The sequence below is a fragment of the Podarcis raffonei genome, chromosome 16 (assembly GCF_027172205.1).
Source record: "Podarcis raffonei isolate rPodRaf1 chromosome 16, rPodRaf1.pri, whole genome shotgun sequence".
Taxonomy (NCBI): domain Eukaryota; kingdom Metazoa; phylum Chordata; class Lepidosauria; order Squamata; family Lacertidae; genus Podarcis; species Podarcis raffonei.
Genome location: NC_070617.1, coordinates 27,474,041 through 27,496,288, shown reverse-complemented (window position 1 = coordinate 27,496,288; position 22,248 = coordinate 27,474,041). Strand labels below are relative to the sequence as shown.

Genomic DNA, 22,248 nt, shown 5'->3' with positions numbered 1-22,248 from the left:
GAGCCAAGTGTGCGGCCGCTCCAAGGAAAAAGGTGAATTCCAGACTAGTGATGGAAAATAAAGCTGTCAGTACTGCAGTGTCTATTCAGTTCTGTGATGCAATCACATTTGGAATCCCATGTACAGCCCCGGTCTCTCCACTTCCAAAAGGGTATTGCAGAGTTAGGAAAGGTTGCACAAAAGAAGATCCAGGAGGGTGGAGGAAGTCCCCTGTGATAAAAGATCACAACAGTTGGGGCTTCTTTATTTAAAAGAAAATATGAGTGGCAGGGAATGGGAAATGTGATGAAGGCTTAGGAAATTGTATGCAAAGTGGAGAAAATCTTGTTCCCTCATCCAGTGAAACCAATTGGCCGTAGTTCGAGGGCAAAGAATGGTCTGATGTTTTATAGGTTTCATTCCCACACGACTTGGCCAAGGCCACTAGCTTAGACAACCTTAAAAAGGCAATTAGACAAATTAATAGCTGAGGTGGAGGAGAAGTCACTGTTATTAATCATGATGGTCAAATTGAGCTTTGGGGGTTTGCTGAAAGCATCTGGTCAACCACGGTGGGAAGCCGGATCCTGTATCTATTGTTATAATGGGGACACTCCTTGCTCCCCACAGATCCAAAAGGACCTTCTTTCCGAGACATGTTGCCACCATGTGACACTTGTAAGCCCTGGACAGTCCACTTAGAAAACAGCCAGGCAGTCATTCAAGAACATTCAAGAACAAATTAAGAGCAGAATGGGAGTCATTCAAGAACAAATTAAGAGCAGATGCTGTCCCTGGCTGTCAACTCCTTCGGTACAAACCTCCCCTTCTGATAAGCCTTTCTCTCCCAGAAGTTTCATCTTTGCTGGATGTTGGTACAGTTAGCTCTACTGTGTCCTTGCAGGCTGTGGCTTGTTTCTTGGGTCAGCAGCAATCGGGGGATGGAATAACAACAACAATTTATTACTTATATGCCACCCATCTTACTGAGTTGCCCCAGCCACTCTGGGCAGCTTTCAACAAATTATAAAACTGCAGTAGAACATAAAACAGGGCTGCCTTCAGATGTCTTCAAAAAGTCAGATAGTTCTTTACTTCCTTGACATCTGATGGGAGGGCGTTCCACAGGGCGGGCGCCACTACCGAGAAGGCCCTCTGCCTGGTTCCCTGTAGCCTCACTTCCCACAGTGAGGGAACCGCCAGAAGGCCCTTGGAGCTGGAGCTCAGGGTCTGGGCTGAATGTTCAGGTGCATTGGTGCAATAAGAGTCTCTCTCCACTTGGCCAAGCCACCTATCGCACTTTCTGCCTGCCTGTCAGACACCTGCAAATGATGGGCATAGAAATTTCCACAGATCGGAATGTGTGCGGTATCTATTGGTGTGCTAGAGGTGTACGAAGCACCTGGGAAACCAGCCAGCGTTTTGCTGCCACTTTGCAAAGTTAATATTTCAGTGAGCAGGCTCTCGGGTCAAAGAGTCTCTCCTGGGCTTTTGACCGATCCAACCAGGCCTTGAGGGTCTGCGCCCTCCTCGCCGACTGCCACCGCAGGCTCTGCCAGTCGCACGTGCTTCGCTTCTTGTACTTTTCCAGGAAAAAAAGAAAGCAAAAGTCCCTGCCTGCTGGAGTCAATACCCCGCCCCTCAGGGAGAACATCTGGCTGGCTGGCAGGCTCCCGCGTTCTGCTACTCCCTCGCTCTCTGCCCTGCTGCAGTTCCTGTTCTTCCTGGGAGGGTGTTCTGCCAAAGGCAGACGACACAGAGGAAAATCTCTGCTCTCCGCTGCTCTGCCTCTCCATGCCCAGGGACCACCATGGTGCTGGAGCTGTACCTAGACCTCCTCTCCCAGCCCTGCCGAGCCGTCTACCTCTTTGCCAAGAAGAACAACATCCCCTTTGAATTCAGAGCTGTGGAGCTGTTCAAAGGTGAGCTAAACGCACCTGCCTTCCGGCGCCTCTGTGCTGGCAGTGAAGGAGGGGTGGGGGCGCTGAGGTCAGGGTGGGTCAATTTATCTCCCGAAGAAAGAGAAAGTGCAGAGATGTTGCGTGGGGGAGAGGGAAGACCCCTGTCTCTTAATGACTTGGAGAAGCCACGATGCTCAGGGTGCTCCAAAGGTGAGCTTCTTCCTCATTTTGCTGCCTGCTTTCAAAAGACCTGGTTTTAAGTGCACGCCCCCCTTTCTCCCTAGCAGGAGACATTCACTGATTTTAAGCATGGCAAGAATTCCCTTTTTCTCGCCATGCTTTAGACTCAGCGAATGGAAAGACGATAAAGTCCCTACCAGAAAAGAATGGCCAATTAAGTTTGATGGATTATGCCGAAATGGCAAAAATGACCCGAAGAATCGGAAATCAGGAAGACCAAAATTTTAATAAGGAATGGGAAAATTTTATAATATATCTTTAAAAAAACACCATTGTAAACAGCTAAAATCATTAGTAGGGTTGGAATAACGCTTGTAGTTTAATGGCGAATTTTGGACATAATGGAGATGTAAAAGATTTGGATTACTGTAAAAGATGCAGGAGGAAATGACTAATGGGACCCACAAAGGGGAGGAGGGAGATTCTTTGGAATCCTGTTTTTATGTTGGATATGTGATTGTAAAACTTTAATCTAAAAAAACAAATAATTTTTTTTTTTTAAGTATTGCCTCTTTCTCCTCCAAATGTTCATGTGCCAAGTTCTGACATATGTTAGTGGCTCTGAGACCAGGAGGAAGAAGAGTTGTAACAATCTGGGATTAATTTTCCCAGGAAAAAATAACTCTGGGGGACTTGCCCGGAAGTTGGCCTCAACCGTCTTCTGTGCAATGGGCCTGGTTAGAAGGATCACTTGGTAGGGGTCGGTCCTGCTGGGACAGCCCCCTCTGGTGTAAGGAACTTGGTGGAGGGGGGCAAGTCTCTCCCTTTACTTGCTACTCCATTCTTGGGACTGGCCTTCTCTGGTGGGCTCTGTGGAAACCCGGTCCGTTTCAGCAGATGCTGTTGTGATCTGGGAGTCATCACTGCCAGCTGAATATTGCAGGTGGCTCTCTGCTTTGACATGACTGACGAGAAACCCTGAAACTGCCTGAGCTTGGGGAGGTGGGTCTTTGACTGGGCAAGAGGGCAGTTCTCCCATCTGAAATGGATGCCTGCCTTTCTCCTCCCCTCCCCTTTACTGATGCTTTTGCCTCTCTGCTGCCAGATTCCATCCTGGGGACGAAAGTGCAGGGCGCAAGCAACCCAGAGGGAGCCACGCCGTCAGGTAAGAGCTGAGAGGCTGGGTGATGCTTTTGTATAATACAGAAAAATCAGGGTAGTCCACAGGCCAGCTGCCCAGGTTGGCATGGTTCAGAGGGTTGGAAGCAGGAATAGCCTGGGAGTTCACCCACACCCACCCACCCACACAATTCTGGTTCTGGGGCTCCCCACTGTTTGCATGGAGATGCCCCCAGTTCTGTGGGTCCAATGGTCGGAAGGCCAAACTTGAACCTGGGCTCAATGCCCCGTTCAGAAGTGGCTTCGCTGGGGGCATTCAAGTTCTTGCAGCCTCTTTCAAAAGATATTTGTGAGCCAGCAGGAGGTATTTACCACCAGCTGACAGATCAGGTGGCCGCCCTAAGTATTCTCGCCTCCCCCTTCGTTATTTTCGTTTCTGGAATATGGCGTTTGTTTGTTCCTGCTGTGTGTGAACATGTTTGCCTGCTAGGTTCTGGCTCAGGTTGAAACTTCTCCCCGGAACAGGTTTCCAGAGGAGTTCTTGGGCAGTTGATTTGTACAGGTGGTCACATTGAGAGGATGGCTGCTATCCAGGGCTTCCTTCAACACCTGATGAGTCAAATTCAAAGCTGCTTTGCTCCAGGAAGTGTTGTGGAGGGAGCTGTTGGTTCTCCTGCCTGTTCTGGCTCTCCCACAAAGAGCCCCCCAGGCTCATGGCCTGTCCCAAGTGTGACAAAATAGCACAGTGACTGTCATCAGACTGTTCAGGGCCATCAGGAAATGGGCCAAACCAATGAATGTGTGTCAAGGTGGTTGCAAGGCAGGCTTGGGAGTATTGTAAATACAGGGCCGATGAACAATGCTGGCAAGTTTTTCAAAAGAGGACTGCTTGTTATTTTAACCTTAGAAGCAGCGATAGAAGAAATGATTGTCACAGGACAATGCCTGCTCTGTGTCGTCAGTCCTGGCCCTGAACTGTTTCGGGAAAACATGCAAGGATGGATTGACACCACACTTGCAAAGCCCATGTTTGGGGGGCATGAATATGGCTGTCGGCTGAAGGTGGCATGTGGGCAGATCTTTGGCTGCACTGACACACTTGTTGCCTCACCTGGGTGGCACCTCTCCTCACCCAGCAGCTCCTGAGCTGGACCTCCCCCTTCCAAGAACATCCATTTCAAAAGGAGGCTCCAAGCACACTTTAATAATAATAATAATAATAATAATAATAATAATAATAATATATTATTTATACCCTGCCCATCTGGCTGGGCTTCCCCAGTCACTCTGGGCGGCTTCCAAAAAAATATTAAAATACTGTAATACATCAAACATTAAAAGCTTCCCTAAACAGGGCTGCCTTCAGATGTCTTCTAAAAGTCTGGTAGTTGTTCTTCTCTTTGACATCTGGTGGGAGGGCGTTCCACAGGGCGGGCGCCACTACCGAGAAGGCCCTCTGCCTGGTTCCCTGTAGCTTGGCTTTTCGCAGTGAGGGAACCGCCAGAAGGCCCTCGGCGCTGGACCTCAGTGTCCAGGTAGAATGATGGGGGTGGAGACGCTCCTTCAGATATACTAGACCAAGGTCGTTTAGGGCTTTAAAGGTCAGCACCAACACTTTGAGTTACGCTCGGAAACATACTTTTCTTGCTCCAGGGGTCAGTTTGTGCCAGCAGCATTCAGCAAGAACTCACGGGGTGCCTTGTTGCTGAAAGGCAGGACAGAGATGCCAAAAATATGGTTTAAGGGAAGTCCCCCGGTTTTAGTAAACGGGACTCCCCTGCTCCTGTAGAGTGAAGTTCTCTTTGCAATGTAAATATTGCCGTAAGGATTTCAAGGGCAGTTGATGCTGTGCTGTTGCCACTGGGCTCCTGCTGAAATCCAGTGACCCTTTCCAAGCAAACTCACGGAGCCAGAGGTTCGTTCCCTTGGGAAGAGATCAGGACTGCATGCCCTTTGCCCTGCCCCCTTCTGCATGCAAAGCTAGAGATAAACGCACCTTGTACTTTGAGCTCAGGGCTCTTTCCAAACTCCACTTCGGAACATAGTTTGAACTTCTCTCATGCAGCTTTGAAAGCCAGGCCAGAGGTGTGGGGTGTGAGGTGACAATAACAAGTATTTTCAGTTTTCCCCCAGTATTTTCAGACAAGGTGTGGTTATTATTGCGGGTCAAGATTAGCCTGGAGTGGAGAGCTTCCTTGGGTCTGTCCGTGGCTATGAACCAGGACAACCAAAGTGGAGCAAACACCCCACTTTCTCTCCCCCTCCCCAGTCTCCAGACGTTGTGGGCTCCCAGCTGCCTGCTCTAAGTAGAAAAAAAATATGGCACTGGACTCACAGCTGATTTATTGGGATATTCTGTGTTATGTACTGAGTTGAAGAGGATCCAAAAAGCAGCAGTCTGATTCGCCCTAGAACAATAGGATTCAGAATGCAGCAGTCTGATTGGTCCTAGAACAGTGCAGCAGTCTGATTGGTCCGCAGGGGCCACCCAATCCAGCTCCAGGTGGAAGTGAATCCGCAACCTGATTGGCCTACAGGAGAATCCCAGAATTAGCCAAACACGTGCGACCCATTGTGTAAATAATGTATATAAAGCAGATATTTTGGGGAAACTTTCATTCCTCACTACTATGAGCTGAATAAAGAGCATGAAATCCACACTCGACTCCGAGTATATTTCAATCTGCATGGGTCAAAATGTAAATTGGCCACTGATTTGCTCTGCAGAACCCGGAGTTGTTGTTTGTGTTTGGTACACAGACATATGCTCACCAATTCTCCAGCTGTCACTCAGAACAGATTATCCAGGCAAGCTCCAATTCTGGAGTCCTGGATGTGCTGGGCATCTCCTGTCAACCTTCCTGCCAGGTCTAACTGTGTGCTGTGTCGCTTCCCTCCAACCCACCTGGTTTTAGGGCCGCTGCCCAAGGCGACTGCGGTGAAGAAAGTTCCTGTCTTGAGGGATGAGGCCTTCGTTTTGTCTGAAGGGTAAGAAGGCAGGCAGACAGCCATGGCTTCCTTCCCCTCCAAATTTCTATCTTAAAAAAATATATTTGATTTTACATACTTGAGTTTTCAATCATACCACAACACATTCAAAGTTACAAGATTCCTACAAACCTCTGGACTTCCCACCTTCTCCTCTGTGAGTTCTGTTGTTAAAACCTTCTGCTGCATCTTTATTTTAATAATCCAAATTTTTGTAACTCCATTGTGTCAATAGTTCTCGTTACATTACAAGTTCTAGTTACAGGTAGGTAGCCGTGTTGGTCTGCCGTAGTCAAAACAAAATAAAAAATTTCCTTCCAGTAGCACCTTAGAGACCAACTAAGTTTGTCATTGGTATGAGCTTTTGTGTGCTTAGTTGGTCTCTAAGGTGCTACTGGAAGGAATTTTTTAATTTTGTTTTTACATTACAAGTGTTATTGCAATCCGGCTCACGTTTTCAACTGCTTACAGTGGCCTTCAAGGTAAATTATATCCCCCCCCCCATTCTTTATGAAAGTTTTGGTCTTCCTGGTTCCTGAGTCTTCCGGTCAGTTTTGCCATTTCGGCATAGTCCATCAACTTGATTTGCCATTCTTTTTCTTCTTTTTTTTATAAAATTTTTATTGGTTTTTCAACATATAATATAGGACATTACAAACAACAATACACAAACAAACAAACATATAAACATGTATAATTTCATAGTCTTTTTTTCTTATACCCAATTTCAACGACTTCCCCATGCCTCCCTTTTCTGCATCCCTGTTTTAACCTTTTTCAGCAACCCCTGATCTAAATTACTTATAAATCCCTTTCTTTAACCCTTTTCTTTCCTCTTGTCCAATCATTTATCGCTGCAAATCTGCTATGCTTTACCCATGACATTTTAACACTCACTAATCTTGCAACAATTTTTAAGATAAAATTTAAATTTCTTCCAATCTTCTTCCACCGTCTCTTTCCCTTGGTCACGGATTCTGCCCGTCATCTCTGCCAGTCCCATGTAGTCAATCACCTTCGTCTGCCACTCTTCCAGCGTGGGTAGTTCTTGTGTCTTCCAATACTTTGCTAGTAAAACTCTTGCTGCTGTTGTAGCATACATAAAAAACGTCCTATCTTTCTTTGACACCGATTGGCCTACCATGCCCAGGAGAAAAGCCTCTGGTTTCTTATGAAAGGTACACTTAAGCACCTTCTTAATTTCATTATAAATCATTTCCCAGAAGACCTTAATCCTTGGGCACGTCCACCAAAGGTGATAGAAAGTACCTTCAGTTTCATTACATTTCCAACATTTATTATTGGGCAAATGGTAGATTTTTGCAAGCTTGACTGGGGTCATGTACCACCTATAAATCATTTTCATAATATTCTCTCTTAGGGCATTACATGCCGTAAACTTCATTCCGGTGGTCCATAACTGTTCCCAGTCAGCAAACATAATATCATGTCCAATGTCCTGTGCCCATTTAATCATAACTGATTTAACCGTTTCATCCTGTGTATTCCATTTCAACAGCAAGTTGTACATTCTTGACAGATTCTTAGTATTGGGTTCTAACAATTCTGTTTCTAACTTTGACTTTTCCACCTGGAAGCCAATTTTCCTGTCCTGTTTAAATACTTCATTTATCTGGTAATAATGAAGCCAATCTCTTACTTTAGACTTCAGTTTCTCATAGCTCTGTAATTTCACATTTCCACCTTCTTGTTCTATAATTTCCCAATATTTTGGCCATTTAGATTCCATATTAAGTTTTTTGACTTCCTTAGCCTCCATTGGTGACAACCACCTAGGGGTTTTATTTTCCAACAGATCTTTATAACGAATCCAAACATTGTATAATGCTTTCCTAACAATATGGTTTTTGAAACCTTTGTGAGTTTTTACCTTGTCATACCATATATATGCGTGCCAACCAAACCTATTATTGAACCCTTCTAAGTCCAAAATGTCTGTGTTCTCAAGAAGTAGCCAGTCTTTCAGCCAGCAAAAAGCTGCTGCTTCATAGTACAGTTTTAAGTCCGGCAGGGCAAACCCCCCTCTTTCTTTTGCATCAGTTAATATCTTAAATTTTATTCTGGGCTTTTTGCCCTGCCAGACAAATCTAGATATATCTTTCTGCCATTTCTTGAAACAGTCCATTCTGTCCACAATCTGCAATGTTTGAAACAAAAACAGCATTCTTGGCAAAACATTCATCTTAATAACAGCAATTCGGCCTAACAAGGAAAGTCTCAGATTTGACCATATTTCTAAATCTTTCTTAATTTCTGTCCAACATTTCTCATAATTATCTTTAAATAAGTTCACATTCTTAGGTGTTAAGTTAACCCCCAGATATTTCACTTTGTTTGCTACCATTAATCCAGTTTCACTCTGAAACTTCTCTCTTTCCACCACTGTTAGATTTTTTCCCAGTACCTTTGTTTTTTGTTTGTTTAGCTTAAAACCTGCTACTCGACCAAAAACTTGTATTATCTCCAAGACTCTTTTAGTACTAGTGTCTGGCTCTTGCAAAGTTAGTACTAAATCATCTGCGAACGCTCTCAACTTATATTGTTTAGCTCCGACCTGAATCCCTTTAACCAGCTGGTCCCCTCTAATCATATTTAGTAACACCTCCAGAACAGATATGAAAAGTAATGGGGATATTGGGCACCCCTGTCGTGTCCCTTTTTCAATAGCAATTTCTTCAGTAACCACGTTATTTACAATTAGTTTTGCTTTTTGTTCAGAATAGATTGCACCTATACCATTCTCCATCCATGCAGCTGTCGTTGCATAAAGAGTCTTTCCTTCTCCCTTGGAATTTCAGCACCTACAATTCCTAATAAGAAAGCCTCTGGGGGTTTTTTTGGTAAAAGTTATTTTAAGCAATTTTTCCAATTCATTATATATCATTTCCCAGAAGGCTTTTATTACCTCCCTCCCAATTTCTATCTCATCTGTATGTCGCAAGGGCACAACACGGTTGGATGCTGTTGAACACAGCTCAGAGGCTCAAAGGAGTCAGGAGTTTGGGGCCAGGTGTAGGGATATCGCGGAGTGGGGAGTGGGGTCCGGAGGGAGCTCACTTCCCCACCAGCAGGCAGCCACAATCTGCCTGCACGCATGACCCTGGGGTGCAGGGAAAACGCCCCCTCAGGCAAGCCACGGCTGCCGGAACATTGTCCCCTGTGTCTGACCTTTTGCGGTCTCAGCAGTCAGCAGTGTCCTGACTGTAAACTTTTCCTTTGAGACCTTTTGTCTCCATTCGTCATACACTGTGCAAGGGAAAATGACGCTGTGGAACAGGTGCCAAAATAGCTTTGTACTACCCCACGATTTTGGGACGGAAGATGTGTAAAGGTCACAGCCCAAAAATGTACCTGCCTAGCTTGCATATTTGTCTCAATAAAAAGAGGCTCCACAGGAATGGCAGCAGCTCGCTTCAGACCACCTGTGCACAGCACACATGATGATCAACACCTGTCTTGGGCCTTCACTTCACCAGGAGACAGAAAAACGTTGGTGTTGGGAAAGTCCTTTGAGCTCTGTCTCAGCTGACACCAGATGGAAAGCAATCCAGTCCTGAGCTTGATGTAAATTGTGGTGGGGAGTGTATCGCAGTGGGGGAGCAGCACCCAGGAAGGCCTCTCTCTGCGGCTTCAGAGCACGTGACTCAATAAGGTGTTTGGTGAGGGGTTGGGTGCTGCCATGGGGCAGAGACTGGTCTTTGTGTATCTGGGGCTCCGGCACAGCTTTGGTCTGCTCTCAGCCTTCCGGCCCTGAGATGGGCTTCCCTGCTCCATTTGCTCCCACTGTGCCCCTGACGCCTGTCACCCTCTCTTCTCTGGGCACAGCACAGCCATCCTCCTGTACCTGAGCCGCAAGTACAACACCCCGGACCACTGGTACCCATCGGACGTCCAGAAGCGAGCCAAGGTAGATGAATACCTGTCCTGGCACCAGGCCAATATCCGGGCCAACGCTCCCAAGGCCATGTGGATCAAGGTAAGGGAACAGAGAGGTGAGTGGGCTTTGGCTGGGATATCCAGTTTTGGGGGTTACCTGCTTGGCTCAGGGTCACAGATTAGGTTTTGGAAGGCCTATCTCAGAACCTCTGCCCAAATTTCTCTGGCTTAATGCCCTTAACAGTAATAGCCTGCGACTGCCTTCTCTCCAGGCAGCGAGGAATGGAAATTGCCCATTCATGCTACTGCCTCCTGTCCAACTCACAGTATTGCCATACTTTAAAATATCCAGTGACTTCCCTTCTTCTCTTTCCATGGTTCATTTTGCGTATCTTACATCCCTGCATATTTTACAATAACTATCCTGATTGGTTTTCCACTATCACATCAATCAAAAATTATTTACTCTTTTGAATTTTTCTTAGTGCTGCCAGCGTTTTCAGCTTTACACAGTTATTTTCCATATGCTCAATAAATGTTTTCCAATCTTCTCTAAACCTATGTTCTTCTTGCTCTCTTATTCTATATGTTAAATCTTCAAGTTGTGCAAATTCTGTCAACTTAAGTTGTGAATCTTCTTTAGTTGGGACCTCACTCACTTTCCATTTGGGGGCTAACAAAACACGGGCTGCAGTTGTTGCATACATAAAATAACCTTTTCTGACACCTAGGAATTTCAGTCTGAGTTATTCCCAGCAGAAAGGACTCTGGGTTTTGGGGGGAAGTAATTTTTTCCAGTTCATTACAAATCATTTCCCAAAACTTTTTTACCTTTTCACATGTCCACCACATGTGAAAGAATGTTCCCTCCACCTCTTTACACTTATCTGATTCTGTCTTGTAGATCTTAGCAAGCCTACTCCGACTTAAACACCATCTATGAATTATTTTCAAATAGTTCTTTTTCAAAGAACAACATGCTGTCAATTTCAAGTCGCTTTTCCAAAGTTACTCCCAAAGGTTGAAATCTATGTTGTGTCCTATATCTATTGCCCAGTGCATCACTGAGACTGTAAAACCATTGAGTTCAAACTATCCAAGCTCATTGTTGTCCTCCTATGAGCAGCCTCCCCTGACTGGCACACTAGCCGGACTTCTCAGGCTTTCCCTGGGAAAGTGTAGCCCTGTGAAGGGTAAACGACAGTTCACAGGCTTTAATGGTGTGGTGTGGATGTGATCTCTCTCTCTGCAGGTGCTAATCCCACTCTTCACAGGCCAACCGCTTCCCCCAGAGAAGCTGCAGGAGGTGATGGAGGGGCTGGGCGCCTGCTTGACTCAGCTGGAGGAGCTTTTCCTGCAGGACAAGCCCTTCCTGGTGGGCAGCGAGGTCTCGCTGGCAGACCTAGTGGCCATTGTGGAGCTCATGCAGGTGAGGATTGAGCCCAGGGATCACCAGGTTCCTTTCTGAACTGCCTCCTGGCCAGACTGGGGAGAGCAGGGGAGCAGCCTGCCTTCCCTCAAAACCTGACTGAGGGCACATTGTGGGATGAGCAAATGGCCCAAGGGTGATCAGCAGCTGTTTTGAGTGGCCTAAGTGGGTGATCCAGCTGCCAAGCCAAACCACAAGGAGCCCCAACAGAGAACAGGGTGCAGGGCAATCTTCCCAGCTGTCAAGGCTTCAGGGAATCCTATCCCTCTCACGGCGGGATGCAAAGAAGCATCAAAACAAGAAGAGTTCTTACCATGTAGTTTATTCAGTAGTCACAGAGAGAGACGAAGGAATGCTGTCTCTCTTAGATAATGCTGTTGCTCCAAGTCAAGTCCCACCCCCTCAGTCCCTCCTATTCTGCATCACCCCTGCACCAGCTGATCTGTGTTTTCTGCCTCTGAGTTTTCTGTTCTATTACTCTCAATGCCCGCCGGGTTCTGGGAGAAGGGGGGTCAGGAATGCTTTCAAGAGACACTGAGTCTGTTAGCTGTCTCTCCCCTGGTGCTTCTACTTCCTGCTCCTCTCCCAATATTTCCCAGCTCCTTCCCTCTTCAGCCTCTGAACTATGTGTGACGTTAACATATGAGAGAGTGCTGGAGGTGAAATAGTTAAACAGGTTGCCCAGTCAGGACCCAGGGGGTGGAGTCAGTGGGACTATAAAACCAGCTCTGGGAGGGGCAAAGGAGAGTTCATTGGGGAGTTTGTTGGGAGTTGGGTGGTTGGTTGGAGTGGGAGTGAATTGGGCTGGAGTTGTGGGTAGGTTGAGTTAGTGTAACGAAATAGGCCGAGTTAGGGGCTAGGCAGACAAGTAAATATCTGAGAGGTGGTTTAGTGAGTGGGGAGTCCCACTGACTCCACCCCCCTGGGTGGAGTGGGCAACCTGTTTAACTATTTCACCTCCAGCACTCTCTCATGTGTTAACGTCACACTATGGCCTTCTGCAATGGGGACGCGGGTGGCGCTGTGGGTTAAACCACAGAGCCTAGGACTTGCCAATCAGAAGGTCGGCGGTTCGAATCCCCGCGACGGGGTGAGCTCCCGTAGCTGGGTCCCTGCTCCTGCCAACCTAGCAGCTTGTAAGCACTTCAAAGTGCAAGTAGATAAATAGGTACCACTCCAGCAGGAAAGTAAACGGCGTTTCCGTGCGCTGCTCTGGTTCGCCAGAAGCGGCTTAGACATGCTGGCCACATGACCCGGAAGCTGTACACCGGCTCCCTCGGCCAACAAAGGGAGATGAGCGCCGCAACCCCAGAGTCGGCCACGACTGGACCAAATGGTCAGGGGTCCCTTTACCCTTTACCTATGACCTTCTGCAAACCACTGTTCTAAATCTATACTGTCCTCCTGCTCTCGGGAAGGTGCAGGAAGAGAGGGGGAGTGGTTCCCACCATTCCTCTTCAGTCTAGCCCCTGACACCCACAGACCCCAATGACTTACTCCCTACCCCCACCCCGTCCACTTTCCGCAGCCGGTTGGTGTTGGGTGCGACATATTTGAGGGGAGGCCCAGGCTGGCCAAGTGGCGCGACCGAGTGGAGGAAGCTGTGGGGAAGGAGCTCTTCCTGCAAGCGCACCAGCTGATCCTGAACATCAAACAGCTGAGCACCATCCAGATCGATCCCCGGCTGAAGGAGCAGCTGGGGCCGGTGCTACTGAAGATCCTCAAGTGAATAAAAGCCACCCAGCTGCCGCCGTCTCTGCCTCTCCTTTCTAAGTTGAGGGATGCTGCTACAGGCCCTGGTGTGCCCCTCGATCTCCTGCCCACAGGCTGCAGCTGCCCTCTCCTAAGTATTTGCTCCCGGTGTGAGTCTGCATGACCTACAGAGCTACGGGGCAGGCCCTATGCTGACCGTTTGCTTTGCTTGGTGCCCAGCACCCAGCACTGACTGAGCACACAAACCTGCCCAAGGCGAGGCAGTCGATCGAGCTCTCTGGGGGAGCAATGACAGGTATCTCCCAAAGCACCAACTTCTGCACGCATTGAGGCCTTTTCTCCGACGAAAGAAGAGCTCTGGGGATGCTGTTGCAAGTGGAGTCAGAGCACAGGGTCCCCAACCTGTGAAACGGCCTGGGCTAGCCAGCTTGGGACTGCCTGCTCTGACTGGCTGTGGCCCTCCCAGGCAGGGTGGGCTCTTCCCCAGTCCAGAGCTGGGCCCCACGGCCCCACGGCCCCTCTCCATCAGCAATGGCAGCAAAAGGAAATAAATGTGGTAGGGAAGGAGAGGGGGCAAAGACAGTTCGAAAGGCCGTAGGGCAGGGTGGGAGGGGCCAGGAGGGGAGGTTGGCAACTGGGGCTGAAGACCCTAATATTAAGCGTCTGGGGCCAGATCTGTCAACACACACATCGCCAGTCAGACTCTGCCCCCTTCCCCAGAGAACGGGAGGCCTTCGAGGGTCAGTTTTCTAGCCTGTAGCTGAGCACCCCATATTCCCTCCAGGCTCATGACGTATGGGGTAAAGCCATCATGGCAGGGAATGTACAGCAGGGTCCCTTTTTCAGATGGGAGGGGAGCAGACTCAGAGGGTGCTGACTCTGGAGGCCCCAATTCAGGGGTCCTTGGGGACTGGGGCAGTATCCAGCACCTCTGCTGCTGGTTCAAGTGATCTTGCCAGGCCCTGGTTGGAGTTGGGTGCCCAAGCTGCTGTTCAAGGTGGAGAGGGGGTCACTGAGGGGAGGACTATTGATGGCTGCTAGGCCCATAGCTGTCAACCTTCCCTTTTTTTGTGGGAAATTCCCTTATTCCAGCGCTGCTTCCTGCTGCTATTCTGGATTGTTAGATATCCCGTAGACTGTCCCCGGGACAGGTGAGGCTGCTGGTCCCTTATTTTCGAGGCTGCTGATCCCTTATTTTCAAATCTGAAAGTTGACAGCTATGACTAGGCCTGATGGTTATGCTTAGCATCCATGCTTGGAGGCAGCAAGGTTGCAGGTTCGATCCCTGTATGGGATCAAATCCTGCTTGGGGGTTTCACATTGAGGTCACATTGAGGACAGGATCGTAGCTGCCAACTTTCAGATTTGAAAATAAGGGATCAGCAGCCTCACCTGTCCTGGGGACAGTCTACGGGATATCTAACAATCCGGGATAGCAGCGGGAAGCAGTGGGAAATGGCACTGGAATAAGGGAATTTTCCGCCAAAAAAAGGGAAGATTGACAGCTATGGACAGGATGCTGAACTCTGATTGGTCATGAAGGTTCTTCTTCTGGTCTTGTGAACAGGGCATGGCAGCACTTTCGCCCCCCATTCTGTGCCAGCCACCTATGGCAGTCAGAGCAAATGGGCTTTGGAGACACCAGCCCACACTGGCTCACTTTGGAGACACAGAAGTCAACAGGTCTTCTATGGCAAGTCTTCCCATGTGAGAGCGTCATCGGCCAGCCACACACTGCAGAGGTTGCTATCTCTTGGACATTGTGTGAAAGAGCTGATGGGTTCTGTGAGGGAGGCGATGCTGTGGACGTGACAAAAATAGCCGCCAACCGCTTTTCTCACCTCACGGTGTTGGCGGCAGCCATCTTGAACCCAGAGAAACAGGGAAAGAGAAGTGGGTGAAGGGGTGTCTTTGCAGTCGCAGAGGTCTAAAAGCCAGGGGGAAAGATGTCAACCGCTCCTCCTGGTAGATTCTGCAAATAAAACAGGGTTTTTTAAATCAAGAAGGAATGGAAGGAGCGGACAAGCAGAAATGGTCCCTGGGAGTTCACAGGCCACGTTTCCGAGGCTATTTCTCATTTTCTGTATGATTCTGAAGAGGAGAGTCCCGTTTTTGGAAATAATAGTAATAATAGTAATAGTAATAGTAATAATAATAATAATAATAATAATAATAATAATAATAATAATATTTTATTGTTTATATGCCACCAATCTCTGGGCAGCTTGTAACAAATTAAACATAGTAAAACAGCAAACATGGGCTGCCCTTCTAAAATTCAGATAGTTAATTCCTTGACACCTGACGGGAGGGCGTTCCACAGGGCAGGCATGATTACCAAGAAATCTTGCCTCCCCTTTCCTGCCCAGGTGACCTTCACCGAACCTTTTCAATACCTGGGACCCACCTTTAACCTAAACATGTGTTTGGGGACCCAGTTCTTTATTTTTTACTGCAACATAAAGGCCGTTACTTAACAACTCTAAGGCACTGTGGCATTTCTTCATTTTGCAACACCAGTTTGTGCCGCTGCTGTGACCCACCTTCCCTTAGGGTCCCAGTCTGCTGGCTGAAGGCCAGGCCTTTAAAAACAGGACCAGAGTCCTGGCACCTGCCAAGTTTCCTTCACCAATGCCCCTCCCCCAGGGCAGAAAAGAGGGACCCAGCACCTAAATGCCCTTCTCTCTGTGCCCCCCCTCCGCAAAGCAGAACCAATAGCAGGATGGAGCCAGGCCAAAGAGTGGCCCACCTGAGCCCAGGTAGCAGAACACCTGGGCCTCTCGTGATTGGCTGGCTATACCTTCCCTAGAACACGTTGTTTACTCTGCAGGCCAATTGGAGGCTTAGGAAGATGTTTCTGTTGGGGGTGGGGCTTGAGGGTCCCTCAGACGCAACTGGAATCTCCCATCAAGTTGCCCGGCCGGCCCACCCACCACTGACATAACCTCACCATGGTGCTAGAGCTCTACCTAGATATGCTCTCCCAGCCCTGCCGGGCGGTCTACATCTTCGCCAAGAAAAACAACATCGCTTTCATGATGAAGAACATTGAGATGCTTAAAGGTAACTGGGATTTTGAGGGAGGGGGATTCCTAGTATCCCTCCCACTTTTTCCACCCCCAATTGTGACCCAGTAACACCCTTTCCCCAAAAGGTTTTTCTGGAACTTCGCCTTTCCTCTGACCTCCTTTCTAGACCCAGCTTGGAATAATAATAATAATAATAATAATAATAATAATAATAATAATAATAATAATTTTTATTTATTTATTTATACGTACGTACGTACCCCGCCCATCTGGCTGGGTTTCCCCAGCCACTCTGGGCGGCTTCCAACAGAACACTAAAATACAATAACCTATTAAACATTAAAAGCTTCCCTAAACAGGGCTGCCTTCAGATGTCTTCTAAAAGTCTGGTACAGTGGTACCTCGGGTTACAGCCGCTTCAGGTTACAGACTCCACTAACACAGAAATAGTACCTCGGGTTAAGAACTTTGCTTCAGGATGAGAACAGAAATTGGGCGGCGGCGGCGTGGGAGGCCCCATTAGCTAAAGTGCTGCCTCAGGTTAAGAACAGTTTCAGGTTAAGAACAGACCTCCAGAACAAATTAAGTTCTTAACCTGAGGTACCACTGTAGTTGTTTTTCTGTTTGACATCTGGTGGGAGGGCATTCCACAGGGTGGGTGCCACTGCTGAGGTCCTCTGCCTGGTTCCCTGCACCTTCGCTTCTCACAGCGAGGGAACCGCCAGAAGGCCCTCAGCGCTGGACCTCAGTGTCCGGGCAGAACGATGGGGGTGGAGACGCTCCTTCAGGTATACTGGACCGAGGCCGTTTAGGGCTTTAAAGGTCAGCACCAACACTTTGAATTGTGATGTATGCGACAACAGCAGCAAGAGTACTCTTAGCAAAGTACTGGAAGACACAAGAACTACCCACACTGGAAGAATGGCAGACGAAGGTGATTGACTACATGGGACTGGCTGAGATGACCGGCAGAATCCGAGACCAAGGGAAAGAGACGGTGGAAGAAGACTGGAAGAAATTTAAAGTTTACCTTAAAAACTGTTGTAAAATTAATGAGTGCTAAAATGTCTTGAGTAATGCAAAATAGAATTGCAGCGACAAACAATTGGATATGGGAAAAAGGATTTAAAGGAAGTGCCATAAGTAAATAAAATTAGGGGTTGCTGGAAAGATTTAGAACAAGGATGCAGAAAAAGGAGGTATGGGGAAGTCGCTGAAAGAAGGTTTAAGGAAAAGAAGGTTAAGAAATTATACATGTGTATATGTTTGTTTGTTTTTGTATTGTTTTGTATTGTCATTTGATATGTGTTGGAAAATTAATAAAAATTTATTTAAAAAAAAAACACTTTGAATTGTGCTCGGAAATGTACTGGAAGCACAGGGGTGGGGAGAGAAAGTGCCTCCCCCCCCCCCAGTTTGCAGCTGCGGGGGATAGGAGGGCAGAAAGGATTCGACACACGCACTCAAAATCACAAGGGACGCAATTGGTCTCTTCTATAGGCCGCCCCTATGGAGGAGGCAAAAGCTCATGCTCTGCCACGATAAATAATGGAGCCTTCCTGTGCAGAAGAAGTCTACCTTTGAGCCATTGGTTGCTAGGAGGAAACAGCAGAGGGGGGGGTGGGCTGTCTTTATGACCTGCTTATGAGCTTCCCAAAGGGATGGAAAGGGGTGGGGTCCCATCCAGCAGGACTCTTTTTTTGGTTATTTCTTATATTTCCCCACTCAACCCTCTTGAGTGCAAAGCCCTGTCAAATTTTGTAAGGGGTTTTGATGGTCTCCGATTAAGCCCTCAGCCACGGTGGGTGTCCCCTGGCTTCAGGCACCAAAGTGCTCCTTTTGAACATAACCCATCAGACCAGGCAACAGAGTTAATCAGCCAAAAGATGTAAGGCTGGAGAGGAGGAGGAGGAAGCAAAATGCAAAATCCTTGGCAAATTGACAGAAGCACTGCTCTTGTATAGTAGGGGCATCTTTCTCCAGTGGCTGGCCACAAGTCTTCCCCTCTCCCAGGGAAGAACTTGGAACCTGAACCACCAACTGCCAGAGGATGTAAACAAATCCAATCCCACAGTGGAAGCTGCTCTGTAGCTTAAACACCTCCATGGATCTCCCACTAGATGCTGTATCTGCATGGATTTTAATTGCACATGGCTTTGGAAGCCAACCTCAATTGGGGGGGGGGGAAAGAGGGTGCAGATTTCTGCGGGGTCTCATTGAGTAATGTTTGTGCTTCTGTTTTATGCCTTTCAGGACAACAGTTTAGTGAAGATTTTAACAAGGTGAACATCTTAAGGAAAGTACCAGTTCTGAAAGATGGAGACTTTACTTTAGAAGAGAGGTGAGAGTCAGTGTGTTTGTTTGTTTGTTTGTTTGTTTGTTTGTGTAAAAAATTATATCCCACCCATCTGGCTGAGTTTCCCAAGACACTCTGGGCAGTTTACAGCATATTTAAAAACACAACAAAACGTCAAATGTTAAAAAAACAAAATATCCTATACCAGCAGCAAACCAACCAATAAATCAATAGAAACTAATAATAATAACAATAATAAACAGTTTAGCGTTATGCCCAAATTAAAATAACCACCAACCCCAACTAAACATTTAACCAACACCATCCCGACAAAAACAAAACAGATACAGTGGTACTTCTGGTTACGAACAGAATCCATTCCGGAGGTCCGTTCATAACCAGAAACCGCTGGTAACATAAGGCATGCTTTCACTAATGGGGCCTCCCACTGTGCGCACGCCTCTGGCGCGTGATTTCCACTGGCATCCTGGGGCCAGGTTCACAACCAGCAGCGGCTACTTCCGGGTTAGTGGAGCTTGTAATCCGGAGCATGTGCAACCAGAGGCATACACAACAAGAGGTACCACTGGATAGATAGATAGATAGATAGATAGATAGATAGATAGATAGATGATAGATAGATAGATAGATGATAGATAGATGATAGATAGATGAGAGAGAGATAGATAGATAGATAGATAGATAGATAGATAGATAGATAGATAGATGAGAGATGATAGATAGATAGATAGATAGATAGATAGATAGATGATAGATAGATAGATAGGAAAATGAATAATTTGGACCACCTGCTGCTTCCTCCTCCTCTCCCCCCCCCCTAATCTCTGTGGGGCAATTCACACCTACCTGGTTCCGGTAATAAGGAAAGGTGTCCCTGGCAAGGATGCTCCTTCTCCAACTCTGCCTTTTGGCCCCACAGCACCGCCATCCTCCTTTACCTGACCCGGAAGTACAACACACCCAGCCACTGGTACCCACCAGATATGAAGAAGCGGGGCCGCGTTGATGAGTTCCTGGCTTGGCAGCAAAGCACCATCCATGTCAGCTGCTCCAAGATCTTCTGGCTCAAGGTGAGGTTGTGGCTCGGTCCCTCTGCAAGGCTTGACTGGTCCCGTACTCCATGGAATTTGGCACCCAGTGCAATGTCTCTTGTTTATTTGATTGATTGATTGATTGATTTTATATACCACTCTATACCCGCAGCTCTCAGGGCAGCCTACAAATTTTGTGACACCAACAAACATCTAAGGGGCAAGACCCAACCACTCAAACTGTAGGAGAGCGCCTGGTTGGGCTGTGAACGAGTCTCTGACATTTGCCTGACCAAACGAACCCATTTTGGAGGGCAGATATGCCCCCATGACAATATACTGTTGGGGCCTCGTAATGTGAAATGAAGGACATGAGGCAGGAGTTGGCAATGCAGGTGAGCTGTGCACAAGCAAGCTGCCAGCTAGCTCTGTTGAGGCTCTTTTTATTGGCACAATATGCAAAACCAGGCAGATACATTTTGGACTGTGACCTTTACACATCTTCCAATCTCAAGATTGAGGGGTGGTACAAGGTTATTTTGGCACCTGTTTCCACCGCGTCACTTTCCCCTCGCACAATGTATGACGAAGGAGACAAAGGTCACAGACAGGGCATGGCAGACCACCAAGAGAGCAAAAGGTTAGATAGAGGGCAAGATGTTCAGACAGCTGTGGGTTTGTCTGTGGGGGGGGGGAGTGTGCTCCGCACCCCAAGGTCACGCGTGCAGACAGCTGAGGCTGCACGCGGGCGGAGGTGTGCTCCACACCCAGCGATCATTCCTACAGTAGTGTTATTCTCTTGTGGTTTGTCCCCACCCCCACCATGGCTCCATTTCTGGATTTTGACCTTTGGTGCCTTTTCCTTGTGGGGCAGGTAGTGATCCCCATGTTCATAAATCAGCAACTGCCTCCTGAGAAGCTCCACGATGTCACAGAGGACCTAACCACCAACCTGCAGAAGCTGGAGGATAAGTTCCTGAGGGACCAACCCTTCCTCATTGGTACCGAGATCTCCCTGGCGGACCTGGTGGCCATCGTGGAGCTCATGCAGGTCAGCCCTGGGGAAATAAAAGGAAAATGAGTCTTCTCCCTCCTGCTTGAGGGCTTCCTTGAAAGGGGACCTGCCTGGAGGTCTTTGGGGTGGAGATCAGGAGGAACAGTGGAGGCCTGATGACTGCATGTGCCCCCTCTCTCCCTCTCCAGTGCATGGGAGCCGGCTGGGAAACCTTCGAGGGCCGACCCAAGCTTCAGGAGTGGCGCAAAAGGGTTGAGGTGTTCCTGGGCAAGGAGCTATTTGCGGAAGCCCACGCACGGATCCTGAACAATCAAGAGATGAGGAACATGACCATTGACCCATCACTCAAAGTCCAACTGAAGCCCTTTCTCTTGAAGATGATGAAATAAAATGGGCACTACAAGCTCCTCCCTCTGCTTTCTGCTCTGGTATTTCTCAACTCCTGGGTTTTTCCGCTTTGCCCTGTCAGGGAGGGGGTTCCACGTTTTCTGCCACGGGGTGACTGGTTGTTATGCAGATGCGAAAGAACTCACTGACACCTTTTGCAAATTAAATGTAGAAAAAAATAACCTGAAATGCTGCAATAATAATAATAATCCTAGAATAATAAATCAAGCAATTTTGCAAGCAGTGAATTCAAAGTACAGTGGTACCTCTGGTTACGTACTTAATTCGTTCCAGAGGTCCGTTCTTAACCTGAAACTGTTCTTAACCCGAAGCACTTTAGCTAATGGGGCCTCCAGCTGCTGCCGCACCGCCGCTGCCCGCTTTCTGTTCTCATCCTGAAGCAACGTTCTTAACCCGAGGTACTATTTCTAGGTTAGCGGAGTCTGTAACCTGAAGCGTATGTAACCCGAGGTACCACTGTACAAATTGTGGAATTTGGGGAGATTTTGATGAGGGCAAGGAATGAAAGAGGCCTCAGTGATCTCATTATGCTTTCAGGGGACACTGCTTGAAATGAGGGACATCAGACGGAAAACAACCACAAAAGACTTTTGATGTAGAGTAATTTAAAGTTTCTGCTCATCAGTTCTCGATGGATCACACTGTGTGTGTGTGTTGGTTCTATGCTACAAAGACCTCTGGAGGAAGATCCATCACGTCCCAATTGTAGAGTTTGCAGAAAGGCTTTCATAACTGCCTGCAAATATTTGGCTCTTTCTTGGCTGGGTACCATTGTTAGATAGGGAGGGAGGGGGGCAGGAATGTGAGAAGAGGGTGTGGCAGATTGGTATGAGCTGGGCCCAGGTGCAGGGCACCTTTGCCAAGTCACCTGGGCTCAGTGCTTCTCACTGTAGCGTTGAGGGCTTTTTTTGCCTTTACTTAAAGCATCCTCCCCATAACCACTGAGGCATGTGTCTGCCTCATTTTAAAGGGGAACTGAAGCCAACATAAAGTGACCACCTCGGATAAAATGATCCCCATGTAAGGCCCCAATGGAGTTTGCCCTTTTCTTTCGTCAATGCTGTTTCAAACAGAAAACCAAAAAGGGCAGGTGGGGAGACTGCTTTTTGGTTCCTGGCTGATACCTGGAAATTTGCTCAACGGCAACTAATGTTTCTAGATGACCCCTTTGGGGAAGGAGAAGGGATTGGCAGGTCAAGTCCCTGCCCCTCTCAGATTGCTTGGTTATCCCCAGAGCCATTT

At 47.7% G+C, this 22,248-nt stretch overlaps 2 protein-coding genes across 3 annotated transcripts; both read left to right on the top strand.

Moving 5' to 3' along the window:
• The first annotated feature begins 1,441 nt into the window (after positions 1 to 1,441).
• On the top strand, positions 1,442 to 13,259 carry LOC128403774 (glutathione S-transferase theta-1-like). Its single transcript, XM_053368844.1, has 6 exons — positions 1,442 to 1,901; positions 3,166 to 3,225; positions 6,095 to 6,167; positions 10,014 to 10,164; positions 11,317 to 11,493; positions 13,022 to 13,259. The coding sequence occupies exons 1-6, from the start codon at positions 1,790 to 1,792 to the stop codon at positions 13,220 to 13,222; spliced, it is 774 nt and encodes a 257-aa protein (XP_053224819.1). The 5' UTR covers positions 1,442 to 1,789; the 3' UTR covers positions 13,223 to 13,259.
• Positions 13,260 to 13,816: 557 nt separating this feature from the next.
• LOC128403775 (glutathione S-transferase theta-1-like) lies at positions 13,817 to 21,005 on the top strand. 2 transcript variants are annotated; one of them, XM_053368845.1, is made up of 5 exons: positions 13,817 to 14,203; positions 18,489 to 18,576; positions 19,472 to 19,622; positions 20,458 to 20,634; positions 20,787 to 21,005. In XM_053368845.1, exons 1-5 carry the CDS (start codon positions 14,053 to 14,055, stop codon positions 20,985 to 20,987), a joined length of 768 nt encoding a protein of 255 aa, XP_053224820.1. In that variant the 5' UTR covers positions 13,817 to 14,052; the 3' UTR covers positions 20,988 to 21,005. The 2 variants fall into 2 exon arrangements, with proteins under 2 accessions (XP_053224820.1, XP_053224821.1); XM_053368846.1 differs by lacking the exon at positions 13,817 to 14,203 and adding an exon at positions 15,920 to 16,269.
• Positions 21,006 to 22,248: the final 1,243 nt, after the last annotated feature.